General features: G+C 50.0%; 8 protein-coding genes across 8 annotated transcripts; 2 read left to right on the forward strand and 6 right to left on the reverse strand.

The window, feature by feature from the left end:
- Positions 1-149: 149 nt before the first annotated feature.
- Positions 150-1,650, reverse strand: pex19 (putative peroxisomal membrane protein receptor Pex19). Its single transcript, XM_025689267.1, has 3 exons — positions 1,287-1,650; positions 378-1,216; positions 150-319 (listed from the first exon to the last, which is right to left on the reverse strand). The coding sequence occupies exons 1-3, from the start codon at positions 1,516-1,518 to the stop codon at positions 203-205; spliced, it is 1,188 nt and encodes a 395-aa protein (XP_025544145.1). The 5' UTR covers positions 1,519-1,650; the 3' UTR covers positions 150-202.
- A 1,489-nt stretch (positions 1,651-3,139) lies between these two features.
- BO79DRAFT_207020 (uncharacterized protein) lies at positions 3,140-3,992 on the reverse strand. Its single transcript, XM_025682095.1, has one exon. The coding sequence runs from the start codon at positions 3,708-3,710 to the stop codon at positions 3,480-3,482; it is 231 nt and encodes a 76-aa protein (XP_025544146.1). The 5' UTR covers positions 3,711-3,992; the 3' UTR covers positions 3,140-3,479.
- Positions 3,993-5,086: 1,094 nt separating this feature from the next.
- On the forward strand, positions 5,087-7,177 carry BO79DRAFT_45092 (bZIP transcription factor). The gene is made up of 4 exons (XM_025689268.1): positions 5,087-5,397; positions 5,875-6,091; positions 6,200-6,700; positions 6,780-7,177. Exons 1-4 carry the CDS (start codon positions 5,209-5,211, stop codon positions 7,082-7,084), a joined length of 1,212 nt encoding a protein of 403 aa, XP_025544147.1. The 5' UTR covers positions 5,087-5,208; the 3' UTR covers positions 7,085-7,177.
- A 1,081-nt stretch (positions 7,178-8,258) lies between these two features.
- stm1 (putative telomere and ribosome associated protein Stm1) lies at positions 8,259-10,067 on the forward strand. The gene is made up of 5 exons (XM_025689269.1): positions 8,259-8,453; positions 8,770-8,788; positions 8,989-9,156; positions 9,228-9,369; positions 9,456-10,067. Exons 1-5 carry the CDS (start codon positions 8,433-8,435, stop codon positions 10,012-10,014), a joined length of 909 nt encoding a protein of 302 aa, XP_025544148.1. The 5' UTR covers positions 8,259-8,432; the 3' UTR covers positions 10,015-10,067.
- Positions 10,068-11,485: 1,418 nt separating this feature from the next.
- On the reverse strand, positions 11,486-15,311 carry BO79DRAFT_242845 (uncharacterized protein). The gene is made up of 3 exons (XM_025685237.1): positions 14,650-15,311; positions 14,375-14,587; positions 11,486-14,308 (listed from the first exon to the last, which is right to left on the reverse strand). The coding sequence occupies exons 1-3, from the start codon at positions 15,017-15,019 to the stop codon at positions 11,967-11,969; spliced, it is 2,925 nt and encodes a 974-aa protein (XP_025544149.1). The 5' UTR covers positions 15,020-15,311; the 3' UTR covers positions 11,486-11,966.
- A 741-nt stretch (positions 15,312-16,052) lies between these two features.
- BO79DRAFT_272808 (uncharacterized protein) lies at positions 16,053-16,984 on the reverse strand (the record flags this gene model as incomplete). The annotated part of the gene is made up of 2 exons (XM_025687457.1): positions 16,053-16,952; positions 16,982-16,984. The coding sequence occupies 2 exons, from the start codon at positions 16,982-16,984 to the stop codon at positions 16,053-16,055; spliced, it is 903 nt and encodes a 300-aa protein (XP_025544150.1).
- Positions 16,985-17,371: 387 nt separating this feature from the next.
- Positions 17,372-19,112, reverse strand: BO79DRAFT_166029 (uncharacterized protein). Its single transcript, XM_025679287.1, has 2 exons — positions 18,311-19,112; positions 17,372-18,241 (listed from the first exon to the last, which is right to left on the reverse strand). Exons 1-2 carry the CDS (start codon positions 18,995-18,997, stop codon positions 17,621-17,623), a joined length of 1,308 nt encoding a protein of 435 aa, XP_025544151.1. The 5' UTR covers positions 18,998-19,112; the 3' UTR covers positions 17,372-17,620.
- Positions 19,113-19,859: 747 nt separating this feature from the next.
- Positions 19,860-21,899, reverse strand: BO79DRAFT_272816 (uncharacterized protein; the record flags this gene model as incomplete). The annotated part of the gene is made up of 3 exons (XM_025687458.1): positions 19,860-20,669; positions 20,721-21,549; positions 21,757-21,899. 3 exons carry the CDS (start codon positions 21,897-21,899, stop codon positions 19,860-19,862), a joined length of 1,782 nt encoding a protein of 593 aa, XP_025544152.1.
- Positions 21,900-25,441: the final 3,542 nt, after the last annotated feature.

Genomic DNA, 25,441 nt, shown 5'->3' on the forward strand with positions numbered 1-25,441 from the left:
ATACTGTTTTGTAGTCAGCAGTTACATAGTTTGTTCTGCTCTATGCGTCTTCGCCCTAGGGTTGGGAGACTACGGGGTTTAAAAGTACTATTACTAATAGGTGGTGAAGCTGTTTTCCAACAGGTTCTGTACGATAGTAGACATTGAGATCCCTCAGCCCAAGTGTGTATATATATTAATATTCTACTACTACTAGTATTCATCATTGCTGCGGACAATCAGGCATACCACCCGCGCCAGCACCACCACCCGGACCCTTAAGATCCTCCATCCAAGGAGCAGAGATCAGCTCATCAGGCGGGTTACCCGCAGCTTGCATCTAGACCCTCAGTTAGTACTGCACAGCACGACAAAATAGCAATAGGTTGGGAGCTTACCTCCTGCATCTTCTCCCACACATACTCCCTACACTTCGGATCCTCATCCGAATACCCCTTCTCCTCAAACTTACTCACAATCTGCCTGACCACTCCAGCCTGCCTCTCGTACCTCGCCATATCCTCATCCGACACCTTCCCCTTGCCCTTATTCTCCTTGATCCACGGCCCGAACTTCGTATCAAGCTCCTTGATCGGCTCGTACAGGATCTCCTTATTCGACAATTGCTCCATCATGCCCATGAACATCTTTGTCAGATCCCCCTCGTCGCCACCTTCGCCTGACGATGCCCCCGCCTCGATCGCCTTGATGAGTTGCGCTACCAGATCATCCGACATGTCGTCCTCCGAGGCTGCCGCTGTGGCTTTGTCGCCGGATTCTTTCATCCGTTCGATTGTGCGCTGGATGGTGTCATTGAAGGTTTCAGGTGCTGCGGTGCCACTTGTTGATGGCGTTGATGATGCTGCTGGTGCTGGTGCTGCTGAAGAGCCCGCGGTGGCGGCCGTAGTGCTGTTATCGTCGTCGCCTTTCATCATGACGTCTCCGACGAGCTGCTTCAGAAAGTCGGACGGTGAGACTCCGCTTTCCTCGAGGATCTTGGCGAATGCCTCGGCGTCTTTGTCGAGGCCGCCGTCGTTGGTATCGGTGGCGCCAGCCGCAGCCGCAGCCGCAGCAGCGTCGTTGCTGGCGCCGCCACCACCGCCCATCATATTCGCCATATCTTGTTCGAGTTGGCGGAGGAAGGCCTCCTCGTCAAAGTCATCAGGGGCAGATGGTTGTGCGGCATCGGGTTTGGCGGGGGCGGGGGATGGTTTGGGTTTAAAGTCGTCGAGGACCTCTGTTATATTACATTGTTTGTTAGATAACAATATACATCGGAATTGAAGAAAGAGAGTGTATAGAAGTACCATCTAATTCATCAAATTCTGATTCGTCGTCATCGTCATCGTCATCGTTGTTGTTCGTGCGCTGTTGTTGCGCGGGGTTCTCTGCTGAGGGGGCATTGTTTGGGGCAGTCGTCGTGGCGGACTTCTTCTGGTCATCCGCAGAAACCTTTTCGGGGATCTGTGTGGGAGCAGCAGGACTGTCAGGTTGGGGGGTTGCGCCAATGTTGGCGGAGGGAGCCGATGAGGAGGCCATGACTGATGATCGCAATAGCCGAGGGGGAGGAGATTGGGGGGAGAAGAGGGGAAAATGATGCGGCGGGTTCAAGTTGCAGTTGCTGGATTGCGGCGGGCGGAGACGGATTGCATCGGCGCGCAGGTGAGCCTCTTGTGTTGTTCCTTTTCAGAGATGCAGGAGACAGAAAGTCTGACAGGCGGGATTTGATTAGATGGGGTGGTTGACGATGGGGAGCTGAGGATGTAGTGTTTTTTTTTTTTTTGGTCTTCATGTGAAAAAAGAAATGAAGGGAATGAATAATCAGTCAGTCCATCTTTTCGGTGGTGGGGGAAGAGCCGATGGAAAGCCGATCGCCGCGGTTATTATTTTTTTGGTTTCTCGGAGTTGCGCTCAGGGGATGGTGAATGGGGGATGGAAGGGTAGCAATCATTCTTTGGAGTTATTGTATTGACATTTGGAATTGAATTGAATGAATGTGGTCTTGTATAGGGGTAGAGTGAAAGAAAGAGTATAGAGTCGAGTAGAAAGGAGTGATTGAGTATAGTTAGAAAAAGACATTGGGAATGACATCAGGGTCCAGGCGCTGTCACCGGCAGATCTGATGGAGATTTAACTAGTTAACATGTTGAAACAACTGACTCGGTCTGGATTCAGATTTACTCCGACGGGAATACGTTCTACTTTACGGAGTACAGAAGTGCTACGCTCTCTCCATTCTGATATTCATCTTCCAAACACAGCAACAGCAGCAGCAGCGACAACAAATCCAAGTCTGCCAAGAAGGATCTGGTCAATAGTTGCTGCTGCTCATCGGTAGTCGCCGCAAGTCCACCCAGCAATAGCAATAGCAACAGCAACAGCAACAGGTACGGGCACTGGAATTCCTTCCGATCAGCCCATCATCCTCAGATGATCCCGTGGCGGATCCTCGTGATGTCAAGTCACAGTCACTTTGCCTTTTCTTCCTGAAGGCGGAGTTTCGGAGCGACGTACGATGACGGGACATAGGCGAGGCCCTGGAGGTGGTTGGCTGGCGGAGACCTCCTTCCATCGGCAGTCTCCTACTAGGGTACTCTTACTACTGTGTATATCCCACAAGTAGTAGTATTAAACCGAGTAAGTCATAGTGTCTTCTGTCTAGTCTGGCTGTCCTGCAGGTACATCCTGGATTAGTTGGTTTGGTTTGAGTTGAGGGGGGAAATGGAAACCGGAAGTTCGGCTGTCGGATCAGGTGCTCTCATTGTATACACAAAGCATACAGAAGAGGAGGTCTCTTCTAGTCCAAACTGTTCTATAAGCAGACTTGCCAAGGACTGTCATCCAAATGGTTATCCTCGGGATTCCGAACAGACCAGACAGATCAGACTATCTTATGTAGTATCCAAGACCCTGAGAGATTTCTGGGAGGATGAGAAAGGCAATTTAGTCGAGATGGATTCGTGGTACCGTATGGTCATCATGCCGTATTATGCCCCTAAATGGCCACTGGTCACGGGGTCAGGGACGAAACTTTGCCGTATTCACCTTGTCCCGTTTGGGTCTGGTCTGGCTGGATCTGCGTGATTTTCCTCGCTGTTTCTTCCTCCTTCAAGGGTCCCGGACATTTCGTACGACCTCTCTCATGGAGTTAGACTACCAGAATTCTCTTGACTGTCGGATTACTTCCTGCCACGGTACTTAGACCGATGTTCAATTAAATCAATCAATCATAAACCCACCGCCTTCAATAGAAAGAGGAGTCAAAAGAGGGTAGAAGGGGAACCTGGTGTGTCCACGCAAGACCCCCGAGTTCGTACGACAGCAGGACAAGGAATCCGCCCCAGCTGAACCACGGAAAACTTTGTCTTGACCTGCCGGAACATCTCCGCGGCATGATGAAGATATTAACAACGTGCCCACCAGAAAGGGGCAGGGAAATCTGCTCATGACTTGTCGATAGGAGAAAGGACTGGCATCTACTTTATCGCCTGCAATAGATACTACGCAGTTTTGATCCAGATTGAGCTAGCTGGAACCGACGCAACAATGGCATTGCTTTCAAGGTTGCTCGCATCCACACCCCCAGTAGCCACTTCCGAGAGAAGCGGAAAGGAATAAGAAAGGACAACGACACGTTCTCCTGCTCTCCACTCCGTTTCGGAGCCTGCATCGCCTGGTGGACGGACCACCACCAGCACCACCAGAGGAGTAAGCTCGTTCAAATAGGGCATAAGTAGTAACTTGGACCACGGAGGCAGTGACGAGTTTGACGACTCACCCTGGGCGGATCTTCGGCTGGGTCTGACCTTGCAGTGGATCTCGCTCAAGTTGGTGCCGCGGCCGAGGAAAACCGCTCCTAGCAAGGAGGGAAGAATTGCATCGAGGACCTGAGTGGACAGAAAAGCAAAGAAAGTGCCAGTGTATGTGAGAAAAGCTGAGAGGAGAGGGGAGGGAGGCGGGGGGGGGGGTGTTGTAACTGGGCAATGAGGGGAGAGTGGCTCTTGTGATGTTGGATGGACAGAAACTAAAGTAGGGGCAGGGAAGAATGCGTAGAACTACTACTAGAACTACTAGAACTACTAGAAGAAACAGAAACCGGACGGGCGCGAGAGAACATCAGTTGTTTAAAAGCAGAAAAAAGTAAAGACCAGACGAGGCGTCAAAAAAGTAGTGTAAAAGTCAAAAAGAGTTTTGACCAGCGGCGGCGAAACCGAAGCTCGTTCCGTTCGGTCCATTTTCCCCTCTCACACTCATTGCACCGTCTCGCGTGAGTGGATGGAGGGAGTGGATGGGGATGATGGGCTGGATTTTTCCCCTGGGAAAGTCTCTGCCTTGACCTAAAAGGAAAGTTCGAAGAGAAGCCAAAAGAAAAATGAAATAAAATTCTCTTTTTTATTTTTTTTCCCTTTCCTTCTGCTGTCCCCATTAAATATTATTTTTGCCCACTCTTTGCTCGAATTTTCCAACCCACCAGGCTTGGACCAAGAGAAGAAGGCCCTTATTCGACCTTTTTTTTCCTTTTAATAACATTCCCGTTCTTTTTAGTAAATAATTTTACCTCACATCTTTCCCACTCTCACCTTCCCACCCTTCCCCTCTCACTGTTCTTCGCGCTTCTCTCCTACTTTCCCTCCGAACCTGCTGGCTATCTGGGTATTCCATCATCAATTTCCTTTATGTCACCTCTTCCGCTGGCCTCCTTGCGACCCTTTGCCAGCCCTCGCACGTCCCTTTCTGCCGCCCAGCCGCGCGTTTCCTGCGTCTGAATTATCAGATTCCATAACCCCGCCGGCTAACTTTTTTACCTGCTGTGTATTCTATTACCATTTTGTCTTTCGTGATCGTTCACCGCGTCTATTTTGTGTGAGGGGGAAATTAAGTCCGCTGTCTTGTTAGCCCGGTCTTTGGGAGAAAGACAGACAAGAGAGAAGAGAAGAAGAAGAAGAAGAAGAGACTTTTGATATTCGATCCCGGCCGTCGTCATCTGCCTTTTTTTCTTTTTCTTCTGTTGTTCCCTTTTCTTTCCTTGCTAATTTTATAATATCCCACGCCCCCGGATTTCGTTCTTGTTGGGTGCGTCATTCTCCAACTACCAAGCACGCAAGGGGGGATTTCCCATAACCGACCTGTCTTTTGGGCAATCCGGACAGGCAACAAGAACGGCCAGCAAACAAAGAAAAGAACGAGGCTAAATTCCCATCCCCCCTTCCTCATACATAGCCAAATCCAATGGTCTCCATGGTTGAGACAAGCAATTCCACACAAAATGACAACCCGGCCACTGAGCCGGTTGTCCCCAAGACCGAGCCGTTGCCTGAAGGCTCGATCAGCTCGGCGGTGTCAACACCTGAGGCCGAGGGGGAGATTCTGATGCAAGATGTGACCCAGACTCAGAAGCGCAAAGGGGGAAGAAAACCAGTACGTAAGAACTCTTCGAGGGTGGCTGTCCTCAACTCTGTTTTTTATTGTTTTACCCCGGATCCAGATCGACCGACCCTTTTGGCTTTTTATACCTCGTGGTGGTCGTTGCTTGTTTTTCTCTTATCTCATTTCTATTACCTTTATCTATCTATCATCACATCCATCACGTCTTTTGGTGTTCATCCAGCATCATCACTGGCTGTGCTGTTGGTGCCTATCGCTGCTCCTCCCCCGGTGATTTGTCCCTGCGTGCCAGTCCGGGGCCCCGCACTGCGTTTATTATTATCATTTATCATTGCGATTGTTCATCCCTTATCGTCCTGTCATATCCCTCCATTCTTGCTGTCCCCTTGACTACTTATCTCATCTGCACCTTATTACTCCCTTCCCCTCTTCAGCCTTTATCGATCTTGTTATCTATCTGGACCCTTGATCCCATCCCTTCCCCGGCATGAAGCTAACAGCCGCCGTCAGATCTATGCTACCTCGGAGGAGCGGAAGCAACGCAACCGCCAGGCCCAGGCCGCCTTTCGTGAGCGTCGCACAGAGTACATCCGCCAGCTCGAGTCCACCATTAAGCGCAATGAAGACTCCCTGCAGACCCTCCAGCAGAATCATCGTAGCGCCGCTGATGAATGCTTGATGCTGCGCTACAAGAACTCCTTGCTCGAACGTATCTTGCTCGAAAAAGGTTGGTCTCCCCCGTTCGCATACCCAACTGCAAGCTTGCAAGCCCCTTTCCTGATAAGCGCCCTCGGGGCGATCCTTGTCCCATACGTGAGATACTGACCGACCGTAGGAATCGATGTGCAAGCTGAGCTGCGACTCAAGGCCGGGGCCCCTGGCGCGGGCGCCGCTAAGCCCACCCCAATGGCAGCGAAGCCTCCCTCCACCCTCGAGCGTGCTGCCGTAAACCGAACCTCGGCTCAACGGCATCCTGGCATCGCTCCCAAGGAGCCCTTCGGCATGGCTCAACATCGTGATGGTGCGTATGGTATTCCGTCGCCACAGTTCCAGGCCACGCCTCCGTCCCATGTCTCCTCTCCGTCCCACGCCAAATCCCCCGGTTTTCCCTTCCAGGGAGCCATGTCGCCGGTTGGGGTGGATCCCCAGGCCCAGCAGCGCTCGCAGATGCTGTCGCACTCGCGAAATATCAGCCAAACCTCGCCGCCGATGAGCATCGGCCAGCCGGAGTCGACCGACCCAAAGGCCGCCATGCCGGGTGGTACGAATCCCCGAGCTCCCCGCGTCCCCTCCGCGTACTACCCATCGCCATTCCAGAAGCACTATGACCAACTGGGTAAGCTAACTCCATTGTCGCATTGTTGTTTTCTTCCAGGTCCGTGGTGGTATTGAACCCTTGGTTAATGTCCGCATAGAACAGGAGTACGATGCCCAGGCCGATATGATTGACGAGGAACATGATTCCACCGTGGGTGCCTCACCCTACGTCTCCGGCTACAACAATGCCGCATCTGTGCCGGCGGGCTCTCACCCCATGGGAGCTCATAATCTCAACCAATACACCCAACATGCGGGAGAGGGAGCCAATGGCGCATACAATAATGCGAACCACCTCATGGGGAACTATGAACCTATGCTGGATGCCGATCCATTTGGATTGAGTGCTAGCATGCATTTCCAGACTCCTTTCAGTTACGAGCAGAATAATACCCGCCATTAACCCGTTTGTTTCTTGTTTTGTAATCTCACATCCGGCACTGACTTCCCTCTTTCGGTTCGAGGGATACCACGGTCGGAAGAGAGAGACACGCTTGACGGATTTCCTTCATAGCTTTCTTCTATGACTGGAAGACAAAAGTTGAAACTTTGAAGCATTGCCTGGCGTTTGCGGTTGATACCATTTGTTTATATTGGTTCGCTTGCTGTTCTGCTGTTGCTGTGGCGCTTTTGATTGATTGACGCCTTTGAAACTGGAAAAAAAGCGGTTGGCTGTTTGTTCCTTTGAGCGCGGAATGAGCGGAGGAAAGAAGGGTAAAAAGGGAAAGTAAAAAGAAAGGCCGCGATAAAAGTTGGGACATGGTTCTTTGTGTACATGCATGACTGGTATAATGGGCCCGAGGGCGACTGCGGTGCAGTTCGAATTGGGTCGCACTTTTTACTGTCAGCTCTTGCGGACATAGCTATATGATGTGTTTCTTTTCTTGCTATGGTGATGGTGATGATTTGGGCTGCAGTGAAACGGTGGCTTGCATGTGTATTTCTTGCTGGTCTGGGTTATGTTGCATCCCTGCGGCATTGCATTCTATTCTATTTACCTTCATGAATCATTTTATTACTTCTCTGCTTCTACTTAGATTCCTCTGTTCCTTTTGCTGCTACTTTTATTTTTTCTTTTTCTAGAGGTACTGCTATGTGGATGAATTCCCTCTTGGGAGAGCTCTGAGAGCTAGGGGAAGATATCTACTCGAATAGGGAAGTAACTGGAATGGCAGGTGACCAGCTAGTACGGAGCTCGGCAATTGGGGGAAAGCTACAACGGCCGAGGGAAAGAGAAAGGAAGAAAGAGGATGGAGAATGGAGTAGTGACGTATGACAAAGGAGGGGAATGGAATTGGGATGGCAGTGATCTACAGATCACCCCCAGAATGCTGGAGGGGAAGAGGAGCAGAAAAAAGCAACATCCAACCATGCTACATACTGTCGAGCGTAAGCCGAACTGAAGGCAGCGATGCAGAGCATCATCTCAGCGTCATCCGCTGGTGTTTTACCCTAAGCCCTAGCTGCTGTAGACCAATCACAGGTCGCATTCCCGGATTCGCTTAGCAGCAATTCGCACCTTACCGGATCGGGCGAGTGCAACCACAAACGTCGCCTCCATCCACCGTCCAGTCAACCCCCTTCACTCCAACCACTATCCTATCCCATCCCCCCTAAACAAAGGAGAGGTCAGATACCGTTCGTCGTCGAGGTTCCTGCCTGCGTCGACTCTCCCCGCCCGCTCCGTCGGACCGAATTGTTGCGATAAGAGAGAAGCCTTCCCCGGAAGGCCCCGCATAAAACCAGGCGTCATGGCGGAGATCCGGTCCAAGGTGCGTTGCTTTTGAAAAGAGAATGGCTCTCGTTTTCTCTCCGTCTGTTGCTGTGCGAGAGTGATGGAAATCCGCGATTTGGGGGAAGGAATGATTTACGGGCTGGATTGATGGAAGAATGCTGGGATTGGGTTGAAAGAGCGCAGTTGCATTGCAACGAGCGGGGTTTGGGGGACGGCAGGAATATTGCACAAATCTATCCTGCTCCTCACCAACTCGCACCATCACCACCACCACAGCAGATGAGACGGGAGAGAAAGCGACAGCTTCAAACATCCAAGGAATGCGATGGCTAACATATCATCTACTATAACAGAACCTCTACGAGCTTCTTGGTAATTCTCGCCCTTCCCTTGTCTACCTACCTACCTACCATACCTGAGTCCCATCCTGCACTTTGCACTACCTATCGTGTTTTGACTTGCCTTGGTCTCTCTTTTCGCTTGTCGTCGATCCATCTACACTTCGAATTCGTGAAGGGATTACATCATTTTCTAACCTCGAGCGTGCTTTTGCTCGCGCTGCGCAACTACAGGCAATGACCCTGAACTCGACCCCAACAGAGCTCCCGAGCCCCCTACGAAAGCCGTAGACAGGCCCGCTCCCCGTGTTGGCAAGCGGGACGCTCCCAAGGAGGCCCCTGCCCAGCCCCGTGAGAACAACAACTCTCGCCGTGGTGGCCGTGCCACTGGCAACGAGGCCGGTATGTATTTCCATCTACATTGGGTTCCAGTTCCTGGCAAGTCCATTCCGACTGATTCCGATCGCGTTCAGCTTTCCGTGACCGCAACGCCGGCAGAAACAACAACCGCGAGAAGCCCACCGATGAGAAGGACGCCCAACGGCGCGGATTCCGCGCCCGTGAGGACCGTGGTGAGCGTGTCCGCCACGACCGCCAGTCCCGCACCGGCCAGACGTAAGCCTTTTCCCTTTACGTTTTGTCCTTCTGAAGATAGGCAAAAAAGAAGTTTGGGACTCGATCAAAACTGACGAACGGGATAGCGACACCCGCAAGCAGGTGAACCAGGGCTGGGGTAACCAGAGCGGCGAGAAGACCTGGGACGACGAGAAGGCCGGCGAGAACATTGCTCAGACCGATGAGACCGAGCCCCAGACCCCCGGCGAGGAGAAGCCCGAGGAGGCTGCCGACAAGTCCAAGTCCTACGCCGAGTACCTTGCCGAGAAGGCCGCCCAGGGTGACCTGAGCGCCAAGCCTGTCCGTGCTCCCAACGAGGGCACCAAGCTCGACAAGAAGTGGGCCGCCGCCAAGGAGCTCAAGCGTTCCGAGGAGGAGGATGCCTACATCAAGGGCAAGGAGGACAAGGCCAAGCGCGAGAAGCAGCGCAAGGAGAAGAACATCGTCGAGGTCGACATGCGCTTCGTTGAGGCTCCCCGCACTGGTGGCCCTGGTCCCCGTGGCCGTGGTGGCCGTGGTGGTCCCCGTGGTGGCCGTGGCGGCCGTGGCAACGGTCCCCGCTCCGAGCGCCCCGCTGCCGCTGCTGCTGCTGCTCCCACTGTCGCCGTCGACGAGAAGAACTTCCCCAGCCTTGGCGGCAAATAAATGCAGTTTTTTCCCTCATAAACTTGCATTTATAGGCTAGCATCCATGCATGCATGCCCATGCTTCACCCACACCTTTTTTCTTTTCTTTCTACGCATGATCCTCACTACCATAAACCCTCCCTCCCCAACACCCCTTTTTTTCTCGCTAGCAACTTAGGTAGTCGAAATCCAGGGATCCAAATGAGATGAGAACGAAAATGAAAGTTTTGTGTGTGTGCATGAGAGAAGTGAGAGAAAAGAGTGCGTCTTGTGTGTGCTTGCATGTGTGTATGAACTTGAATCTCAAATGTGAAAACAAAAAACGACCCAGGGGAAACAGACAAAATAAGGGAAAGGGTGAAACATAAAACGAACAGAAGGGAAAGAGAAAAAGACACCAAAAAAATCCAAAGGTTCATCTGTGCAATATGCCTCTTTTATCTATCTATGGCTTTATGGGCCCCTTTTCCACATATTTCAGTTTTATCGTACAGTTGTTTCTATGGAATGATGGAATAATTATTTCTTCCTTCTCCCTGCTGCCCCTCCTTGACCGTTTCTCTGTATCTCTCCCGCCATGTCCATTATCAAATAATTCTGTAAAGGAAAAGGTGGATGGAATACCACACCCTGTAATTTTGTTGCTCTGTATCTCCATGTTCCACTAAATGACTTAAACCTCATACTGCTCTGCTGGTACTGCCATCCCCCCCACCCCTCCCCTGGGTAACTTAATTAGCCGATTTGAAGATACTACAAATGATAACGGGATTAATAAGTACTCAGCTAACAACATGTATGAGTGAGTAGTATTCTACATTAGGCAATTAGTGCAGATAAATAACACTGAATTGATATCCCCATTGATCACACTATACTATACTATACTATACTCCTACAGGTCGATCTAATAATGCTATCTAATCTATAACTAGAGCAATAGATTGATTACTACTACTAGTAGACTGTTGAAATACTTGTTACTACTTATCTAGCTCCCCTCTGCTCTGCTTAGATTTATATGATTCAATCATTATTTCATAGTAGTATTTAGTAAGATTTGTGACTTCTAGATTGCTAAGTTCTGCTTTATCACACCACATTTATCATATGATCATACAATGCTGGTATTGTGTCTACTTACTGCTGACTATTAATATGTATCCAGCCTATACATACTATGATCTACCGCAATTCTGGGTCATCAGAAAGATATATGAATGAACTGAACTGAAACCTCTCGTCATCCAATACATCCTCTTCCACCGTCCCAGCCCTCACTCAACCATCAACCTCCCAAAAAGCTTAACTTTCTGTGTACTGCCACTTATCGCTTCTGTCGATGGTGAAGCCATTATTCTAGGTGGAGGGGGCGGTGTAATGTTGGGCTTATTACTACCTGTCGATTTAGACAGTTCTTACTCATAACAAAACAAATTATATCAGTTCGCTTCAATTCGATTCTTATCAGACATCAACGTCAACATCAGCATAAATCAAAAGGGGACACCTGTACAAAAATGGTATCAAGTCGGTTCCTTGCTCCCCTAAATTCAACCAGTCCATTCCCGTGTGGTACAAGCAAATCAAATCAAATCGCCAAGCGCAAACCAGAAAGACAAAAAGGAAAGTAAAGCAAAGCAAAATAAATAAGGATACCAAAATAAAGAAGAAAAGGAAGCCCAAGTCTTACAAAAAAAAATATATAAACGCCAACCTCTTTTGCCTTGGTTCCCAATACCTTATGCACAGTCTCAGAAATGAAGAAAAAATAAGCGGGGACTTGAAAAGAAGAAAAAGAACAGAATAATCCCAATGTATAATCGTGGAGGTTCGTGGGGAGCGCCATGCGCTGTCCAAATCCGATAGAAGGTATAAGAACGGTAGGGTTTGAAGAAAAAGGTTAAAGATGAAAGAATAGCCCTGCGGCATATTGTAGTTAGAATGAAAGGAAAAAGAAGGTAAAGCAAATCAGCTACTTCCCCGGGCGTTCTGCATCATGTTTTGTTGCTGTTGCTGTTGCTGATGTTGCTGCTGCATCACCTGAGCTTGAACATGAGCAACCTGGTTGGCACGTTGCTGAATCAGCTCGCGCTCTCGTCGAACAATGTCATGAACCCAAGCTTTGGCATTCTGTTCCAGTCCTGTGGTGTACTGTCGTTGTATATGTGGTGGGAACTGAGACGGTGAACCGTACTGTGGCATCAATCGAGCCGCCATTTCTTGCCTAAGCCGTACCAATCGCTGAGTGAACAATTGCTGGTATCGCTGTGGAGTGATGACGTTCTGTGCCAAATTTACTCCTTGCATATTTTGTGGCAGATGACCTCCATTGGCCTGAGCCGCCGCCATTAGCATTTGCTGCTGTTGAGGGTTCATATGTGGGCTGTTTTGGTGTACCTGTCCCTGTTGATTCTGTGATTGCTGGCCTTGCTGCTGTTGCGGTTGCTGCTGTTGTTGCTGTTGCTGTTGCTGCTGCTGAGCCATGTGCATCTGCGCGAGCTGCGCACGCATCAACTGAGCCTGATAGGCTTGTGGATTCGGGAACTTGGGCTGTGCCTGGAAATTCTGCTGCTGGGCTTGTAGCATCTGCTGCTGATGGGCTTGAATGTTCTGCTGCGCATGTGCGTTGGCCTGCATCTGAGCTACTTGCTTGGGCGAGAACTGATTCTGTACCATATGCCCTTGCTGGGCGAGAAGTTGTTGCCTCTGCTGCAATAGCATCTGCTGTTGCTGTTGGGGTGTAAGGCCCATTCCGCCTCCCATTTGTGGTGTTCCCATCATGGTAGCCTGGTTCATCACCGGTGTTGGGGCCATCGTCGTATGACTCGGGCTGGCGTGGCTCATACGCTGTGTTGGTGTTACATTGCGCATGATAGGTGTAGCATGAGACATTGCTGGCGTTCCTTGAGTCATCTGTGGTGTCCCGTGTCGGCTCTGTCCCTGTTGGCTTCTGGAAGGTGCCATCGGATGGCTCATAACTGTAGGATGGGCGTGCTGCAATGCAGATGGCGGCCTCGGTGGGCTGCCTGCTCCCTGCATAGAAGGCGTCATGCTCATAGGAACACTTGCTTGTGCGGCCATTGTGTTGCCAACAACAGGCGAAGAGGTGTTGTGAGGTGTCTGATTACGGACCACCGGCGAAGACTGCGGCGCTTGGCTAACCCCGTTAGTTTGCGCCATGACATGCCGACTCTGCTGCTGCTGTTGCTGTTGCTGCTGTTGTTGTTGTTGCTGCTGCGCCGCAAGTTGCGCCTGAGCCTGCGCGGCAAAGTGCTGTCTACGAGCCTCTTCCTTAGCGTGCTCTTCATTCTGTCGCTGCTCCAGAAGGCGACGTTTCTCCCTCTCCTGCTCTTGCTGTTGTCGTTTAGCCAACTCCTGTTTCATCTTGACTTCATGTTCGCGCTTGGCCTTCTCCTCATGCTGCATACGGATATTCTCAAGCGTCTTGAACCTTGAGAATCGAGGCTCAAATGGTGCACCACCACCCGTATCATCCACAACCGCGGATTTCGGCCCTCCAGCACCACCGGAGGAGGTAGGCTCCAGTCGCTCATCCATGATGAGCATGAATCTCTCTTCCTCGGCAGCCAGTGCCTCGTCAGCAGCGAGCTCAGCCACGGTACGCTTCCTCCTCTTTGGTGAGGGTGGCGGATCGCGGTGGAGTGGGCTCTCCATGATCTTCAGCAGATCTTGCACAGCGTCGAAACTGTTGACAGGATCCAAGAAGAGAGGTGGAGCCAGTGCTCTTGTCAATCTCGCTTCACATTCCAGAAACTCCTGAGGTTCAACCAACATTCTCTGTCGTTTTGCAGGATGTCCACGCTCGGTCTGATTGGATGTCCCTCCTGGAGATGGTGGAGCTGTAGACGAGGACTGCTGAGGACGCGAAGCAGCATTTGATGCCGACTGTTTCGCCGCTTTGGGATCGGGTGTAGTGGCAAGCAAAGTGAGTTCCGCTTGCAAGGAACGTGGAGTCGGGTGGAGAACGGTAGTGAAAACTCGGGGTTTTGGAGGCTGCTTGGGTTGAGCGGAGTTCAATGTAGCTTCCTCTGCACGTTTTTCTGAATCGCCGGACTGCTCGCCGTTGGTTTTCGCATCGGGTTGATTTCCGGTTGGGGTTTCCTTGGCGGCCGGCTTATCGGAGTTTAATTGGGATTGCTTTGGGTAGGGCACATAAGCCGATGGTGTAACATGCTCGTTATAGTTATGAATCGAGAACGGGGTGTTATTCTCGTTGGAAGTCGGCGCACTCGACTTCCTGGCCTGGGCTGACACCGACTTGTGATCGACCACGCGAACGATGAGGCAGCCTGTGAATTACAGAGGTTAGCCAAGTCCACCAGATAGAGGTGAAGTTGAGGCATGTGGAAGCGTGCCTTCATAGAATCGGACATTAGCCCGCAACAGCTCCTCCATCATATCATGGGGAACAGTTCCGGCACGAATATGTTCGATGATGACCTTCATCTCGGAATTATAAGGAAAGCTTCCATCTTGTTGCTCGAAGCGGAAATGTGTTGGGTGAAGGTGGAGGATAAGCGAGGGCGGGCATTTGGAGAACTTCTTGAGGATGTAAGACGACGTTTTGACTATGACGCACCCGATGGTCAGTACGCAGGGGCTCCGCATGTGGATCGGGTTGAGAGCTTACCATATGGCTCGGGACACCTGTTCCCTGCGCGACGATCATTGTCAATGGATAAGGACCTTAACAATGGTTTTTGTAACCGCGCAGCCTGGTCACCAGGCTTTTGCGCTTCCTTCTTAGGTCGATTCTGAGTAGCCTTGTTCGAGCCGGCAGCCGCATTAGCCGCGCCATTGACGCCATTTGACGTCGGGCCGCCGGCGGAGCTTGCTGAAGCCGGTTGGTTCGAACCGGGCAGACGTTTCGCGGAGGAGGGAGGAGAAGAAGAGGAGGATTGTTGAGACTTGACTCCGTTCACTCCGGTCTGGACGAAAGGCGGGGGCGGTCGCTTCATCTTAGGGGTATGCGAGGTCGGCTTCGAAATTGCGGTCGCCATAGTCTCGGAGATGAACCGCGGCGCGATTATGGTCGCAAGCTGATAAATGCGACCTTGGGGGAACCGGATCCAGGAAGGATGAGGACAGGGCCGTGAGTCGTGGTTGATGATACAGCCGGAGCGCGAGACATGTGGGGAGCGGAGATCGGGGGCGGCACGACAACGAACTGGCCCGATTCAATGCGAACACTTGCACAAAGCGCGGGTCGCTACAGACAAAGGGTATGAAAGTCCATCGAACAGACACCTGCAAGGAAGGCAGGGGAGGCTCGGAGCGAGTGGGAAGAGTCGGTCGACGGTTGGTTGTGGCTCTGCAAAGGGAGTTTGTATGATGCCAAGCCGCGGGCGACGTGAAGGAGGTCGGGGTCACCTGACTACCGCTTTGGGTTTAGTGCCGCGCGCCTGCGATATGGAGTATTCCAGATATTATATCTTCTATTCATCTACTGAAGAAGATTTGTATTCTTTCCACTCTGGGAAATTAGAAATCATTCAAGTGATGGCCAACACCTAATCTGTTACTGTCGATACATAGACTGAAGACCAACTATTACGGTGTTATTCAATATCTAGGCAGTTTGGTTGAGACCAAGTACAAAAAGGTCATATGTAGGGTATATAGTCATCATTTGATGCTACCTTGAACTATTCTAAGTACACCATTCTGCATTATTTGTATCCTTACTATTGTCTCCGGAGGTTGTCAGGAAGTAGCCTTAGTAGAGCTGGAATTAATAGACTTTATAGTTGTGACCCTGTGAACCATGGGGGACCCTTGACACCCTTCGAGGAAGGCTGCTGAAGACGAGTGTCATGGATATAACTACTGCAGGTAACCAATGTGAGCTACCGACCTTAACAGTGATGGCCGTGGTGGTGACCTTTGGGGCTCTGAGGAGATTACCTTGCGGTTAGGACTCAGGGGTGGCCTTGGGCTTTGAAAGTGCCTTTAGTGGCAGCTCTTAGCAGGCAAGTAAGGCAGACCTCATTGTAATTGAGTATCTATACACCAAAGTGGCCCTATCCTTATCACCTATAGAAACCGCGAAATCTCGCGAAAGCCCTCATTATCAATAATTATATCTCGCTCGGCCCCATTCGGTTGCCGATCAAACATAGCCCTAAAAGGTATCACAAGAGGCTGCCCCATAATTGACTCAGGCGTAATGACCACCTCCTGAACACAAAAGGCAGTTTGCACACCTGCTGGCTGCTGACCAAGAGGCGGTATCAAACCAGGCCGTTGGCGTAACTCCTCAATCAAATGCCTAGTGACGAGCCTCCCGGACGGAACGAGCTGCCACTTCTCAACCCTCAGCTCTCTAGATCCAGCGTTAATCGCAAGCAGAATCACGATCCTAGTATCGCCCAACGAATTCTGAAACCACCATGTAGCATCTCGACAAAGCTTCGTTAGGGATTCCGAAACGCCTGTTTCCACGACGAGCGACGGCCAACCGTTACACTGGCCACGCATCGGCTGGCGATTTGGAGGGAAAACGCAGGCATCAGGTTGCTTGCCCTGTGGGGAGGCAGCCTGATCGGGTAATGTAACTGCCATTCCCCAGGTGAGCTGCGTGCGTGGCACTCCCATTTCAAAACACTGAGAGTCAATGTAACGGAATATTTCTGTTGTAGTGAAGTGGTGGGGAGCACCGGCGGCTACTTTTAGGAGCCCTGTGGTTCCGATCCATGTAAATCGGACTGAGATACCTGCTAGTAGGCCATGGTCTTCGTTTAGCTTTTCGATGGCAGCTTGTGACATGTCGGTGAGAGCTAGCCATTGGTTTCCTGACCAGTTGTGTTGCTCTAGCTGGGTGTATATGGCTTGCACGGCATTTCGTAGTTGTTTCCAGTTTGGGAATGGGCACTGTCGGTGAGAGGCTGGTAGCCCTGCTAGGATGGTGTAGGTGTCGCTGATCACGGTTGAGGTCTGTTTTGAGGGGATTTGGTCAGTAGTGCCATGGAGTCGTGTAAGAGATAGCTGAGAGATATATGAGAAAGGAAGAACACTAGTGCTCCTTAGTTATAAGAGAGACAGGTTGTGGTTGGGGAAAGAGGTAGTGGGCATATATATATATATATATATATATCTGCTCGAAGGGCTTTACCTAATTCACGTACCATTTCCAATGTTGGATCAGCAGGAGCTGAGATCATGCAGTTGTACTCGATTGGGAATTTAAGAATGAGGCAGTAGTAGTTAGGAATGAAGTGGTCAGTTCGACCCTGAACAACCCATATCATACATACATCATGTGCCACTTAAGTGTTGACCACATATGACGAAACTTTATACAGAGTTTATACTCCTGAGGATGTTAACGAGTAAACTCACTGCTATGTGCAAAGGCTCATTTCATTCAACATATCGCTTCCGTAGAAGCTAAGTAGACCATGCTTCGCGGTCATCATGCAATCAATATTCACACAGGGGTAAACAACATGAAGAGCAAATCCTCTTCATCTCATCAAGACAGGGGAATCAATAACAAGAAAAGAGAAGGTTCATCAAAATAACATAAGGCACACCTATACGCAAGGCAACCGAGACATTTAGCCAACGCTGAAACATCGACATTTCCAATACTCGACTTTAGTCTAGTCGTGCCCAGACACTCTTCGCCTCCAATCATCACCAATGCGGTGGACATCCACCACGTTGATCCGCTTGCCAATGCCAGTGACACCCTCCTTCTGCCACCATTTCTCGCCCTTGTCTGCAAGAGCAGACTCATCGTCGCTGTCAACAAGACCACCGTGACCGATTTCGCCTCCGACGACGATGACCGTATCCCGAACCCAGCCAGAGAAGAGCTTTACATGCTCTCCTGCTTCCCCGGTAAGGGACTCCTGAACATAAACTACCTCCGGAGAAAGGTGGCGAAGAAGATGCACAAACCCTGTCGCGGTGCTGAAGGGCATGATGGTATTCTCCTTCTCCACAAGTGCCTGCGCCTGGGTGTACATCGTCTTGAACATTGGTGTAGAGCCCTCTTCCTCATAATCCTGGCGAGATTCCGAGGGAGACTCTCCTTCTGGAAGCTCACCAGACGCAACAGCTTCTTCGGGGGCGATGTTGGAATAGGAAGAGGCAACAGACAAGTCCGGCTGAGAGGAGCTTCCCTGCTTCGGAGCGTGCTTGAGACCTGGGGCATAGATCATGATGAAGACCCTGGCCGTATCTAGGTTGACGTGTTCGGGGAGATGAGAAAGGATAGACTGCGCAGAAAGCAAAAGCCCATTAGCATAAACCCGCTTTGGCACCTACACCAAACCATCAAGACTTACCACATGCTGAGAGACGATATCCTCCGGATCCACCTGCGCAGACTCCGACGAGACCACAATCGCAACAGTCCTCTTCTTCGTAGCAGACACTGGGCCGCCAACACCAACATCACGAACCGGCAACGCCCCCGTCATAGTTGGCGCAGGCTGTTCCGCGCGCTGAGCTCTCGAAGCGACCTCCTCCGACCAACGAGAATGATCCTCAAAGTCACCCCTATCTTCCTCACGAATCGAGGTCAGCGCACCACCCACGAAAGCTCCCGCGGCAGCGACTCCCGCAGCAACCTTTTTGCTAGCGCCATCAAAGATCTGCTGGGGACTAGGAGTGCGGCGCAGCGCACCCTGCATGCGCGCCATCATGCTAGCATCATCCCCTGGTATATCCGTAGCAGTTGAACGGGCGTAATCGTCCGCATATTCGCCATGAGGGTATCCCTCGGGGGCGGGGAAGCGGTCATCGTGCGGAGGGGGGATAGTAGTAGTATCGCGGTCGTTATTGTTATTATTATCGTCATCGTCCTCGCTGCGTTCGCTCCAGATCCAGGCTGCAATGCTAACAGTTGCGATGCCCACGGTGACAGCAAGAGGCACCCAGTATCCCAGGACGGTCCGATTACCAGTGGAGCTGAAGCCGGCGCCGGCTCCGACCCGCCGGCGGCGAGCATCCTGGGAGTAAGGAAAGGACATCGCGATCACACTGAACTTGGGGCTTAATAGTGGCGCATAGACTGGGATGGGTCGCGGTGAGCTGCAAGTCACATCGCAAGTCTCTGTCTTAGGGAGGGGAGAGCGGAGGGGGCTGGGGGGGTGTGTGGTAGTAATGATGGGGATAAGAAAGGAGGAGCTAAAGTCCTAGTAACTAAGTAGTAGTAGCTGCTACTTTGCCGCGCGGGCTGGGCTGGCCTCGGACGAACCGAGAAACATGTGGCTGGTGATATGATAGTAATAGTTTCCCGCTGTTTATTGGTACCGCGGGTTGCTTTTTCTGCCAGGAGCAACCAATCGTTTCCCTTACGGTATGGTACGGAACTGCCCGGGGTAGACTACAATCTCTCTTCCTCGGCCCCATTTTTATGCTGCTTACTCCCTGTAATTATGCAGTGCCCGCATAAGCCGATTCAGCTTGCCGTCGGCACGTGGTTCTGGGGTAGTTGTAGATCACATGACTAGTATTAGATGTTATAGGACAAGCTCTTAAAGTGCAATTGTCTTGCTAGGAATCAGAAAACCCCGTAAATGCGATAAATCGATCACGTCAATAAGACCGAAACTAACGACCCCCTTCTTGCCATTCACTCCGTATCCCTCAGGAAGCAATGACCCGATATCCGAAATAACCCCAGCAGATAATTAGAAAGGAAAAAGTATGGACGAAAAAGAGCTATGTGTACATATGCGAATGAAGAAATGGAGAAAATTTCGATCAAGCATGAAAAACAGACTTGAAGCGAATGCAAATGAATCCAAAGGGAAGCATAGATATCATGAAATCATGAGTCGAAGGACAAGGCCTCATTCCTCTCATTTGCTGCACAAACCATCATTCCTTTCAGATCATCATATTCGATTCCAAAGGTATTTCAGTTTGTTCTTCGGGCAGCAAAAAGTTGAATCCATCAAATAAATTGTGTTCAAAACCAAACCCAAAGCCATATTCGTTCGGGTTGCTTTCTAAATCTGGAGTTTTTGTGAGTTGCCGTGCGGCCAGCTGCTCTACAGTATACTGATCCAAAGTAGCTGAAAATAGATCCGTATTAGAGCCGTTCACCGTCCCAATATTGAAGACTAGCGAGTTTGCATCTTCCGCATTCTTGCCACCTGGGGAGCCACCTTGGAGCTCATGTTGGAGGCTTCCTGCGGGCGAGTGTGATCGAGGTCTGATTGCAGCAACATCATATGAGTGTTCAATAGAGGGATACATCTTGAGGCCATTCTCAAGCAAGAGCAAAGAGGGATCGACAGTTGTGCATGTGATAGGTTGAGTATCACTAGTGTTGCGCACAGATGATCTTAGATTGTTATCGTTCTTCGAAGCCACTACGGGGCTGCCAGCGGAGGAAGATGCAGACTCGGAACGAGCGTTAACTGCGTCCTTGAAAGACGATTGCGAGGCATCTTCCATAGACCAAGTTTCATCATCATCGCAAGATGCAGAAGTACCATTGGCGAGCGAAGTGGGTTTGTAAGGGTTATCCGAATCTCTCTTTCGATTGATTTCTCTCGCAGATATCCTTTCAGGAGTTGAAGGTGTCGGGGAACCAAGGTCTGGTGATACATTCCTCACCATTGGCCCGGGTAGTCTGAGTTGGCGCTTCAGGTCGGCAATATGGTCGTCTTGCCTTGACCATCTACCCTCCCCCTGCCACACAGTTAGTGATGGAACCATCTGAGTATATGAGTTTGGGGATACCGAAATAGGCTCGACAACGAACGGATCATCTAGGGCCACGGAGGGGTCCATCCTCACAAAGGGCAGAGACACCTGGGAGGTCTGGACGTTCTGCATAGCCGTAGTGGTATTGTTCTGGGTACCTACCTGCTGTATGATATCCTTATGGCAGGGACTCTGGCTCACGCGGGAAGAGAGGCTCTGATTTGAAGAAGCAGTCCGGGCTGTATCGAAAGAAGACTGTGTCGAACCAACACTAGACTCTGGTTTTCTAATAGGTGTCTGTACTAGATTGGAGGAAGCCTGTGATCCCAGGGAAGATCTCGGTGCCGAATCATTAGAGCTCTGCACTGGCTTGACAACGGGCTGCGCCATTGGTGACATCGACACGTAATAGTACGGACAAATTGGCATATAGTTCGTCCCAGACCAATTAAGGAGCTCGTAGTTGTCTGGCTCCGACCGCTTCACCTCAGCCAGAGCAACATCGAAGAGATAACCAGGCCTAGTCCAGAAGTACAACTCGCCCAGTGTGTTCCTCCACGATTCCATCATCAATGCATGCAAATATGGATCGGGTGCCAAAAGCTGAGCATCAGGGGTAGGCGGCTGTAGCCATCTTAGATGGTCACCTCGGGCATAGAATCGAATGACCCCGTGCATGAATCCGCCATCGTTAACGGGGATGTCGATAATCTTTGAGAGGGCAGCGGCGGTCATCAGAACGGACTTTCGTGCCTCTTGGATCTTGCTTGGTGGATCAAGACAAACAGTGCAGTCGTATCCGTGTAATGCAGCTGTAGGGCGGAGGATAGTCCCAGGAGATGCCCAAGGAGGTATGGGGGTGTTCCTCCATTCAGGGTAGAAGTGATTGCACGCGAACCAATGAACAACCAGTTGGGTCATGTCGGCTTGGTGTTGTTACCACTGGGTTGAAGCACACGAGGGGATGTGGTTGATGAGAAGTATCACAGGGGAAGTCAAGATCGGATGGAAGAGATGAAGTAGATTGAAAATGCGTCTAGAAGAAGTTTCCATCTCTCTATAGAGTAGAAACTTCGATGCTGGTGGGAAACAAAGAAGGCCATCTTGTGTTATCGACGCAGTGAAGGTGAGGGTCTTCAACGCAGTGAAGGACAAAACAGACAATGACCTTATGGGCATCGATGCAAATGGACAGTTTGAGTAGTAGACAAACATGTTGCTGCTGACGATGAGGGTTAGTACTCTCCAAATCATTTTGAGAGATGGAAGGTGGGTGAACGCGGTGGTTGCATGGTAATATGTCATGTATACCTAGAATATAGTACTATCAAGTGTCATCAAGTTGGCTAGTGGCCCCTAGTACTAAACATGCAGCGTGGGCATATACTCTCTGGGCTAAGCGATAATGCGATAGTAGAAACCTCCCACACTACACAGCATAGGAAAAGCTCAAAATTGTATGAGTTGATGGACTTATAGTCCCATAATATGGGGGTAATTGGGAGAGTTTGTGTCTCAATCATTGATATAACTTGTGTCCATTGTGCAGATAATATGCTGGGTTACATATCCAGTGGATTGTGAACGAAAATATGATCAGCTACTAAGCTAGTTGACACCGATTTCACAAGCCTCCCATTGTGTGTAAGTCATAATCCGCAATTTAATCCTGATGGGAGTAATTTTTCGGAAGAAATATGATATACATATATTCTAATCACATCACAGGTCATGTATGCTTACCTATGATACATCCAGGTCAGCCTCCAGAGTACTACATGATACGTAGATACTGCAAGGTCGTCGAGATCAGACAATCCTCTGGCCTACTATATTGATCCCAGAGCTGTACAGTATGAACCTGATGGTCCGAGGAAAAAGAGATAAACACCCTGCATTCCGTTTACTATTTTCGTTACTATTGTCCTCCACCATGTTCTACTCCAATGTACAGAATGTCCACACCGGTGAGCGAACGAGCGTGTCTCACGCTATCCCACCAATACCAGAAAAGCTGAAGCGAAATCAGCGACAAGGACCTATTATTAAGTACCAAAAATATGAGGGTCTCCACTGAGTAGTATCCCCACTTGTAGCTGAAGCAAAGCCTTTCTCATTTCCAGACGAGGAGTAGTCATTGAAGAAGCAGCAAGTGCTGGAATAATTGCGACACAGTGAGTGAATAATGGCTTCGCATAGCGAATGAAGTTGCAAATCCAACTCACGGACAACATCAGATCACGCAATGGTATGATAACGACTTACCATCGCCAGACCTGATCAGTTCATGAAGAGGGTTCCGGTTCCTCAATCCTTCTATTCCCGGAACCCGTAGACCCCGCAGTGGGTCGAGATAGGAATATTTGTCTGAGATAATCCCGTGCGCGGCATCTCACGTCTCATTCATTGCTCTGAGCATAAGTTCAAGGTCCGACGAGCATTGGGCAAATCAATCAGCATGTTGGATGGAGATTGGAAGGATCCTTGATCTCAGCCAGCCCTCGATCATTAGAGTTCCACTTGCTGATCACCTTGGATGTTGTCAAAAATTGGAGATAAGAGGCAGGCAAGTGCAAGGATTGTAGTTAGTATCTGTATCTGACTTCGTCTCATCAACAATAGATTCCGATTCTTGTTTTCCTTTCTTTTTTTTTTTTTTTTTTCCATTTTCCATCCAGCCACCAGACAAACTCGGTGTGGATTCAGAGTCGGCAGACATTCGGTAGGCCGCCGCCCCTCTTCACAGGGCGACTGCAGTAAGCACGAAGAGAGAACGCTTTAAAAACCAAGGTCACCAAGAACGAATGGATTTCCTATCGGGCAACACAAACCCCGCTTGGTGGCTTTCCAGTTGCAGCGACATGCAGATTCCGCTAATGGCTTAACCTCTTCTTTTTGGCCCGAGAATCATGTTGCCGCAGTTACACCACTTATTTCTTTTTCGTTCTCGCTTTCTTTTCTTTTTTTTCTGTCTCTCTCGTACACTTCTTACTGTACGAGTTCTTGGGTGCTCCACTGGTTCTCTTTTAGTGACTAATGATGGATAGAATTGAATGGTTAAGGAACTTCCGATCGGGGTAACAGACGGAACATCATACTTGGCGGGAAGGTCTCACTGCTGGCAATGTCTTAGTTCTTGGTGGTGGTGGTAGTAAATGATGGTGGTAGTGAGGGAGATACGACATCCAGTCAGATGACCGTTCCTGGCACAGGCACACGAACCACATCAGAACCAGTAGTAGTAGTAGAAATCATAACCCACGGGCACCAAGCAGAAGGAACAACAACAATATCAACAACGAAAGCGACCAGACAAGTTAGTGCGGAGTACCCTGTACCGATGTCCCCCCTTTCAAGGTAGTATTTCTCTTTATCCCCCCCTACCGTGCAGCTTGCAGGTAAAAACAAAAAAACAAACACAATGTATCGTTAAACGGCTTATTATGCCAGGACAGATCAGAGGGTCACTCGGTGTTTCAGGTATATCCCGGTTACAATGCTTGCGAGAACATGCAGTAGGTCGACACTTAAATGCAGAGTGATGTGTCCTGCTTAGCTCGATCAACTAGCGGTACTAGTGAAGAATGGGAAGTTCAGGCATTAAGGCCCTACCATTTCTATAAACAAATAAATTAATTTCTCTAGTTATAGGAAGGAGAAGGGGATCTCAATCTCGGCCGCAGAAACCAAAATGGCGGGCGGGCCGGGAAATTTCATTTTCCTGTGACCAATCATGGATCTTATCGTCTATCCTGGTGAGGGATAATTGTTATGGTGGTTCTTTATCCCTTGCCTTCATTTTTGACTCTCTACTTTGTTGTTCTTTTTGAGGGGCGCCATTTGGTGATAAGCCGGTAAGTACTTAGTATGCGCCCGAATGATAATGCGGGATTTAGCTGGAGGTCTCAAGGGGGACGAGGGAGATTGATTGGCTTGGTCGGTTCCTACCTTTTTGAGGAGGTTCGGATATAAAGCCCAGGCTGACTAGTTACTACCGTCTCACTAGTTAGTAGTCATATAGGTGTAGCGATACTACAATACTATATTATCTAGCCCCTGGATGGTTGCGACCGGACCCAAAGAGGGTAAGCTGGTGAAGTACGGAGTCCGGAGTAATTGCTCCTAGTTTCTGCCTAAAAGTACGATGTCTGAACCCCAAGATAACACCAGGGGAAGGAAGATCTGGGTTGAGAATGAGGCGCCGTTTCCGACCGATGACTGTCCGAAGGAGCCATGTCCGCAATGATGAACTCTTACTATTCCTGACTAGCTTGATACTATGGAGTACTACTCTGTAATACTAGCAGTCTAGGTGTAAAGGCCACCTGACATGTTTGCGTGCGAGGGATCCATGGCATGGCTAGACTACAGTAGACTACTAGACGGTTGCTTCGGTGCTGCCCACTAGTGACTTACTACTGTATGTACTCCACACTTTGGTTTCCCCGGATATAAGGGATTCGCCGTTTGAGGCGGGATTGGAACATTCAAGCGCGCTTTGCTCGTGCTAGGTTGATAGTCCCTAGCAATTGGCCCATAGCCACCAATAGCGTAATAGAGAGTGTTTATTTGGTGAATCAGATGGTTCAACGTCTCACCTAGGTGAGTATGTTGGGTCTTATAGCTAATGTCTTGCAGACACTCAACCACTGCAGTCATCAAGAAAGAATCCGTTGGTAGGAAGCTCGTCCATCATCTCCATGGAGGAGTCAGCATCTACCACTCCGTTTGCGTCGTAGCTACAAAAATGTCCGTGC

This window comes from Aspergillus costaricaensis, assembly GCF_003184835.1.
Source record: "Aspergillus costaricaensis CBS 115574 unplaced genomic scaffold BO79scaffold_3, whole genome shotgun sequence".
Classification (NCBI taxonomy): Eukaryota; Fungi; Ascomycota; class Eurotiomycetes; order Eurotiales; family Aspergillaceae; genus Aspergillus; species Aspergillus costaricensis.

What these genes read in the sequence shown, in the direction of transcription:
- pex19 (XM_025689267.1), bottom strand. Translation starts at nt 1,518, where the DNA reads ATGGCCTCCTCATCGGCTCCCTCCGCCAACATTGGCGCAACCCCCCAA. An exon ending in AGAATTTGATGAATTAGATG is followed by an intron (nt 1,217 to 1,286) that starts GTACTTCTATAC and finishes GTAATATAACAG; the next exon opens with AGGTCCTCGACGACTTTAAA. An exon ending in TGTGGGAGAAGATGCAGGAG is followed by an intron (nt 320 to 377) that starts GTAAGCTCCCAA and finishes CTGAGGGTCTAG; the next exon opens with ATGCAAGCTGCGGGTAACCC.
- BO79DRAFT_207020 (XM_025682095.1), bottom strand. Translation starts at nt 3,710, where the DNA reads ATGCCCTATTTGAACGAGCTTACTCCTCTGGTGGTGCTGGTGGTGGTC.
- BO79DRAFT_45092 (XM_025689268.1), top strand. Translation starts at nt 5,209, where the DNA reads ATGGTCTCCATGGTTGAGACAAGCAATTCCACACAAAATGACAACCCG. An exon ending in GCAAAGGGGGAAGAAAACCA is followed by an intron (nt 5,398 to 5,874) that starts GTACGTAAGAAC and finishes AGCCGCCGTCAG; the next exon opens with ATCTATGCTACCTCGGAGGA. An exon ending in GAAGCACTATGACCAACTGG is followed by an intron (nt 6,701 to 6,779) that starts GTAAGCTAACTC and finishes ATGTCCGCATAG; the next exon opens with AACAGGAGTACGATGCCCAG.
- stm1 (XM_025689269.1), top strand. Translation starts at nt 8,433, where the DNA reads ATGGCGGAGATCCGGTCCAAG. An exon ending in TGCCACTGGCAACGAGGCCG is followed by an intron (nt 9,157 to 9,227) that starts GTATGTATTTCC and finishes GATCGCGTTCAG; the next exon opens with CTTTCCGTGACCGCAACGCC. An exon ending in CAGTCCCGCACCGGCCAGAC is followed by an intron (nt 9,370 to 9,455) that starts GTAAGCCTTTTC and finishes CGAACGGGATAG; the next exon opens with CGACACCCGCAAGCAGGTGA.
- BO79DRAFT_242845 (XM_025685237.1), bottom strand. Translation starts at nt 15,019, where the DNA reads ATGGCGACCGCAATTTCGAAGCCGACCTCGCATACCCCTAAGATGAAG. An exon ending in CAGGTGTCCCGAGCCATATG is followed by an intron (nt 14,588 to 14,649) that starts GTAAGCTCTCAA and finishes GGTGCGTCATAG; the next exon opens with TCAAAACGTCGTCTTACATC. An exon ending in TAATGTCCGATTCTATGAAG is followed by an intron (nt 14,309 to 14,374) that starts GCACGCTTCCAC and finishes TGTAATTCACAG; the next exon opens with GCTGCCTCATCGTTCGCGTG.
- BO79DRAFT_166029 (XM_025679287.1), bottom strand. Translation starts at nt 18,997, where the DNA reads ATGTCCTTTCCTTACTCCCAGGATGCTCGCCGCCGGCGGGTCGGAGCC. An exon ending in ATATCGTCTCTCAGCATGTG is followed by an intron (nt 18,242 to 18,310) that starts GTAAGTCTTGAT and finishes CTTTCTGCGCAG; the next exon opens with TCTATCCTTTCTCATCTCCC.